The following is a 6917-nucleotide window of genomic DNA, read 5'->3' as shown; positions in this document are numbered from 1 at the left end:
GTTTATGTGGAACATAAACAAGCGGACTGGCGATGGTGTTACCGTCGTTGTTGCTAACCACAACGCATAAAAACAGGCGCTTGTCCATCGGTAGTGTGGTTATATTAAATATAAGAGAAAGAGAGAACTTCTAGAAATTAATAATAACTACAGTGACATCAAAACCATGAACAAATGTTGCCGTAAACAGTTTATTTTGCGACACCACGAAACAAACGATAGCGTAAAATGAAACGATAGACGTTTTTATATCGTCATCAGATATATATCGTTATATTGAACAGCCCTAATGCCCACAGTTTAATAAAACTGTAAAATGATAAAAATGTTTTACAAACAGACTAATTTGTTAGCACAGCCTGTTAGGAGCAGCCATTTACTTGTAGTGCTGAGTATAAATGTACTTGTACCATTAGATGTTATTTGAATGACATCATTGTGTACTTTTAGTTTCATGTACAGTTAGCATTTATGGTTGGCTTTTGTATCCTGTACACTGTTAAAGGTGTGATGTTGTTCCACTGTCACAAACACACCTACATGAAGTACACAAGTGAAAGAGCTTTGTTGGATTCCACAGACACACTCTGTATGTTAAAGGCTCTCACACACACACAGACACACACACACACACACACACAGACACACACACGCACGCACATGCACGCACACACACACGCACACACACATACGCACGCACATGCACGCACACACACACACAGACACACACGCACACACACATACGCACACGCACGCACACAGACACACACACACGTACAGACACACACACACGCACACACACAGACACACAGACACACACACACGCACGCACACACACACAGACACACACACACGTACAGACACACACACACGCACACACACAGACACACAGACACACACACGCGTACAGACACACACACGCGTACAGACACACACACGCACACACACACAGACACTCACACACACACAGACACTCACACACACTCACACACACACGTTTCTGTCTGTATTTCCGTGGACGTCACTTGACAGCTGTCACTGAATGTCTCCCACGAGCACGTTTAGCTTTTTTAATGTTTTGCCCACTTGTTGCCCACTTGTTGCCCACTTGTTGCCCACTTGTTGCCCACTTGTTGCCCACTTGCACCTTTTTGTTTTTGTCTAAACCTGCACAAAGACAGAAATGCAGCATGAGGCCAGTTTCAGCGGTGCATTCACAGCACTATATTTTCCATTCTGCCGATTATTAATAATGAAGCCTGTTATTAAAGAAGCACTAATAATACTGGAGCTGTTAACACACACGCTTACACACATGTGAGCAGAAAAAGTATCTTTATTCAAATGCAGGTTTAAACCTCAGGACCAGCCACAGCTTCTTCAAACTGTGAGACGAAGAATACAAGTTAGTAAAAGCTCAAAGTTCTTTGCATTGATGCTGTGAACATGAACGTGTGTGAAAGGTGTGTGTTGTTACAGCTTCGTACCTGCAGCTCACGAGACAAACATGTATTGGGTCTCAGCCTGGTCACCTGACAGAAACATGGTAGAAAAACATGAACGTGTCATTTCTCTGAGTCACTGATGGAAACATCAGCTTGTATGAACTGTTCAGTCTGATGGATCCTCTGAAGTGTGTCAGTGTGCTGTTGGAGTAAAGCTTAGTTAGACTTGGACCTGGTTGGTAGTAGTCATAGATCTTGACCACGGCTGGCTTCAGGTTGTCCACTGGGAGCTCCTGGATGATCTCTAAGCTGTGGCTGATGGGTGTGTCCTTTGATAACTGGACGAGACAGAAACAATCGCAGACACAGTTTGTACCAAAGATCATCATCTGGTGTCCCCACGGTGACTTTCACTTACCTCCTCTAAGTACACCAGAACGTGATCCTCCTTTTGCTCAACACGACTCACCAGGAGGCCACGTTTGAGCTGTGAGGAGATGACATCATTTTATTATTATCCTCACAATTATCACATGAGATGCACTCGTTGGTAGAATCTGTCTAATTACTCACACTCTTCAAAGACTCGGGGTCTGGGGAAAATCCAGAGAGCATTTTGATGTCCAGGATCACCATGTTTGTAGTTTCCTCCTTTCCACTGTACCTGTGTTTGAACAGTGTGATTATACTGACCTGTGTGCACACTTGCTTTTCATCTACCAGCAGTTCCTCCACACAGGTAAAGAGCGCTCCTCTAACCTGTCACATACTTACAGTGATTGTATTTGCACAGTGAATTTGGGTCTAGCAGATTCACTGGTGTTGACCTCTAGATGGACTTTCACACTGAGAGTGGTGACATCAGCAGGTGTTGGGATGTTGTAGGTGGCAGAAATCTGGGAAACACACTTGGGTCACGTGTGGAACAGAACTAATCACACCTCAATGCACCCTGCTGTCACTGTTCTACACCATGACACATATTAGCACACATACTGTTATAGTCATACCTATATGTCTATATTCATCTTAATATGAGCATCTCTGTTATATCTACACTCATTTTATACGAGTGCTTGATGTTTGTTGTATATTTGCTGCTGTGACAACTCAGTTTCCCTCTGGGATTAATAGTTTCCCTGATTCTGATACAGACAGAAAGTTCATTTATTTTTGCTCAGTTCTCCAATTTAGTTTAAAATAGCATTGTACTCTCTACAGTTATTACTGCCAGGTCTAATGTCTTTATTGTGTATGACAATACATGTGCAAGATGAGCTTTATTGCATGTGACAATGCTAATGCTCTCTGAAGTTGTATAAGGAAAAAGAAGAAACCCTTTCTCTGACATCAACCAGGAGCTTCTCACGTGATGCTGTCACTGACCTGCACTGAAGCACATGCAGTGCCCTTCACCTCCAGCCTGTATTTTCCTGACACGTCCTGCAGCGCCTCCTCCTGGTAGAGCAGTTTGTTGCCCTGATTTACATCAAACGTCAGCTGACTGCTGGGAGCCTGAACTGTCACTGTGCTCCAACCTTCAGCACTGAACACCAGAGTGGAGTAGAGAGCCAGAGCCTGAAGAGCCACCACCGTGTCCTACAGGATGGATTCATTGTGGTTAACACACACAGCATATGTCTCCATATTTCATGGGCTTAAGCGGAATAGACATTAAGTTAAAACGGCCTGTGTCACTTTGAGACCCTCTCACAAAAGAGATCCTTAATCTCAAGTTTTCCAAAGTTCACTTCCTGGTTAAATAAACGTTAAACAGGTTAAAATATCTTTAACTGAGAATTATCAAAGTATAGAAATTACAGGTATAAACTCGCAGGTGATCTGTTATTTACAGGCTGTTACGTGTAGTTGGTACAGAAGTCTGAGGTAACATTGCTATTCTGTTAAAACAATGAATTTTTAGACAAAACTTGTCATGTTCTAACTAACTATGTTCTAATTATTCTAACTAAAGAATAAAACTTCTCTGCCTGGCTAAAACAAATCTGTTTTACATATCTGATAGAAAACTGAAAGCTTCAGTATTATTTCTTCTGTCCCTGGTTTTGTCTAAGACTGTACTCAAAGATGAGCTTCATGCTGTTCGGGTGGTGTCGTACCTGAGTGGAGGAGAAGCCTCCGTAATAGTTCTGCTGCCCAGTCAGCCACCTGATAATACCAGAGGCATATCCCAGATCCTCAGCAGTCGGGGAGGCGCTGAGTTTGGCCAACAGCACATAAGAACTGATCTCCACTGACAGGGAGGCTGATGTTTCTGCTGCTGTCTGAGACCAGTAGAGGAAACCTCCTACAAACACAATAACAGTCACAGTGATGCTAATGAAGCCTGAATGATGTCCTGCTAAAGGATGGCTCACCTTCCCTCACTGCAACTGTGTCTAAGTGCTGCAGAAGGTGAGCTCGGGTCTCCACGTCTCCTGCCAGAGTGAACACATAGGCCAGCAGAGCTGTAGTGTAGGTGTTGCTCAGGTCACTGAGAGACTCCTTGAGACAAGCCAGGCTCTGGATCATCACAGGATCCTTTAAAAGATCAAAACAAAGAACTTCAATGGACAAACAGAAACCTTCTTTCATTAAACCCAGTGTGAGAAGAATAGGAGGCAGAGTTCCTGATTCAGTCACTCAAAACACCAGCGTGATAATAGACAACACAGCGATTAGAGGAAAGTACAGATCAAGCAAAGACTGGAGCAATCTGCTAGTAGAATTTACAATATAAAGAACATATTGAAAAAACACTGTACAGGTTGGGTGGTGATACCAGTCCTTGCTGGTGAGAGTTCAGGTATGTGGATGACACCTGGGTGAAAATCAATTCTCAGGACGTTCCACAATTCACAGATCACATTAACTCGGTGGAACGACACATCAAATTCACCAGGGAGGATATGAAAAGTGTCAGGTTAGTCTTTTTAGACTGTGAGATTTCCATCAGGAATGGAGGACATTTAAAAGCTGATGTGTACCGTAAACCTAAGCTCCAGCCGATCCAGGAGAGAAGGACAACTGCTGCCTAAGTGAAAACCTGTAGTGATCCCGTATGTGTCAGGAGTATCAGAACAGCTGAGGCACATTTTTTTCTAAACACTGTGTCTCTGTGGCTTTTAAACCCCAAAACACGCTGCGCCAAAAACTGCTCCACCCCGACACAAACAGAGTAACATAGTGTACGGTGTTAAGTTCCAGGAGGATTGCCAGGATCTATACATCGGGGAAATCGAACCACCTCTTGCTAAGTGGATAGCACAACACAGAAGAGCCACCTCGTCAGGCCAGGACTCTGCAGTCTATTCACACCTACAGGCCAGTGGACACTCTTTCAATGATGAGGATGTAACATCCTGGACAGGGAGGAACGCTGGTTTGAGTGTAGGGTCAAGGAGGCCATTTACTGTACGTGAAAAAGGAAAGACCATCTCTGAATCGAGGAGGGGGCATAAGGGTACATCTGTCACCATCTTACAATGCTGTGATTGCAGCCATTCCCCAACTCTCTGTGAATGGTACTGATGGCCATTGATCAGTGGTCCTTGATCGGTGGTCTTTGATCATTTGTCTTTGATCAGTGGTTGTTGATCAATGGTCATGAGAATTTGCATAATTATGATTAAGGAACTGACCTCCCAGCCCATTGTTCCTTCAGTGGTGCTGGTTTCAGTCATTATGCAAATGTACTGTTTATAAGATTGAAACCTGCAGTCAGCTGAGCCTGAAGACGTCACTTGGATGAGTGACGAAACGTTTCTCCCACTGAAAACATCCAGATGAACAGAATCAACTTTTTGGGGTATATGTAATATATATATTAGATTGTATATTATATTGTTGGTTTATACACTTTTGTGTATGTATTTATATATGCATACCAGCTCGGACGTCGCCCGGATCAACTACTGGAACAAGAAGGCATTGGTGGGCAAGAGATGAAAATAGGGCCTTGTTGGAATGCTACTATACAAGTAACCCTGGCAGAAGGGGTTACATGAATAGGATGAGGGACCTATGGAATACCCAGCACCCACACTGACAGCGAAACAACTAATAGCTCAGTGTTCCAACATTCGAAAGAAGGGTATTGCTCTCACAGCTAGAGATTGTCGAAGTGCAACACAAATGCTACGGCAAGGGTGAGCCAGGACGCCAGGCCAGGGGGGGAGATGTCATCACCGCCACCCGAGATTTGTACCAAACCCCAAGTGCTATAGTGCGAGAGGAAGTGACCTGAAAGATAGGATCATGGCAAAACTTGAAAACTGGATTCCCCATAGCTGGTTACCAAGATGTGAAGATCTGCTAGATGATGTAAATGCGATACATACAGCCACGATTATCGAAACTAACAAGCTGATGTACAGTACAGCAGCAGTGATCAGAGAGATGCTTGGCTACAGGTTGAACAGCTACAAGAAGGAGACTAGAGGCTAAGATCAAAGAGGGAGGTTAACCAACTTTCGGAGCTGCAGAAAGGTGTGACAAAGACGGTGCCCAAGAAGAAGTTTAGCAAGCTGTCCATGGAAACTGCCAAACAACGACTAACAGCCTTGGCCAGCACCTTGCCATACACTAGTATGGCTCACGTCTACTGGTGGAAGAAGCTGACTGCACTCCATGAGTGTCTGGCAGCACAAATGAACCAGCTGTTAGTTGACGAGAGACACCCAGAATGGCTAACTGTAGGGCGGACAGTCCTGAAGGGATCGGTCCCATCGGTCCCATCCAACTACTGACCAATAACCTGCCTCAGTACCACATGGAAGCTCCTGTCAGGCATCATAGTGGCTAAGATGAAGAGACACATGTTCCTGTGCCCCACTCATTGGCAAGAATACCAGAGGTGCAAAACACCAGCTACTTGTAACAATCAGCCGAGACTGCCTGGATTGATTACAAGAGGGTCTATGCCTTAATGCCCCACAGCTGTATCTTGGAATGCCTAGACCTGTACAAGATCAACAGGACTTTAAGAACCTTCATCAAGAACTCAATGGGAATGTGGCGTATAACACTAGAGGCCAATTTCAAGCCCATAGCACAATCATCATCTATCAAGGAGATGCTCTGTCCCTACGGATACTGACTACGGGATGAAGCAGCTGTCAGCCATCTCCTGTATGACATCATACGTGGATACGTGGATATGTGGATGACATCAAGCTGTATGCCAAGAGTGAACGAGACATCGATTCACTGATCCACACCACCAGGATATACAGCAACGGCATTGGAATATCGTTCGGACTGGAGAAATGTAGTCGGATGACAACAAAGAGAGGAAAGGTAGGCGGAACTTAGGGAATCTAACTAAGGCAACATTGCAGACATAGAGGACAGCTACAACTACTTTGAGATCCAACAGGAAAATGGAAACCACAAAGAGGCTGCTGGGAAAGCTGCTACCACCAAGTACCTGCAGAGGGTCAGGCAAATCCTGAGGAGTCAGCTGAATGTTAG

The 6917-nt window shown here is 44.4% G+C and overlaps 1 protein-coding gene across 1 annotated transcript in view; it reads right to left on the bottom strand.

The window, feature by feature from the left end:
* Positions 1 to 1318: 1318 nt before the first annotated feature.
* Positions 1319 to 6917, bottom strand: part of LOC113019648 (alpha-2-macroglobulin-like) — a 44268-nt gene continuing 38669 nt past the window's right edge. The window contains exons 28-36 of the mRNA XM_080299513.1: positions 3824 to 3986; positions 3566 to 3753; positions 2832 to 3044; positions 2220 to 2341; positions 2019 to 2109; positions 1864 to 1932; positions 1678 to 1783; positions 1488 to 1532; positions 1319 to 1385 (exon numbers count right to left, since the gene is read on the bottom strand). Of these exons, the coding sequence (XP_080155639.1) occupies positions 1495 to 1532; positions 1678 to 1783; positions 1864 to 1932; positions 2019 to 2109; positions 2220 to 2341; positions 2832 to 3044; positions 3566 to 3753; positions 3824 to 3986 (990 nt within the window). The 3' untranslated portion in view covers positions 1319 to 1385; positions 1488 to 1494. The remainder of the gene's footprint in view (positions 1386 to 1487; positions 1533 to 1677; positions 1784 to 1863; positions 1933 to 2018; positions 2110 to 2219; positions 2342 to 2831; positions 3045 to 3565; positions 3754 to 3823; positions 3987 to 6917) is intronic.

Source organism: Astatotilapia calliptera, chromosome 3, assembly GCF_964374335.1.
Source record: "Astatotilapia calliptera chromosome 3, fAstCal68.1, whole genome shotgun sequence".
NCBI classification, from domain to species: domain Eukaryota; kingdom Metazoa; phylum Chordata; class Actinopteri; order Cichliformes; family Cichlidae; genus Astatotilapia; species Astatotilapia calliptera.
Note: the sequence above shows the minus strand (reverse complement) of the source record. Positions and strands in the feature narration are given on the sequence as shown.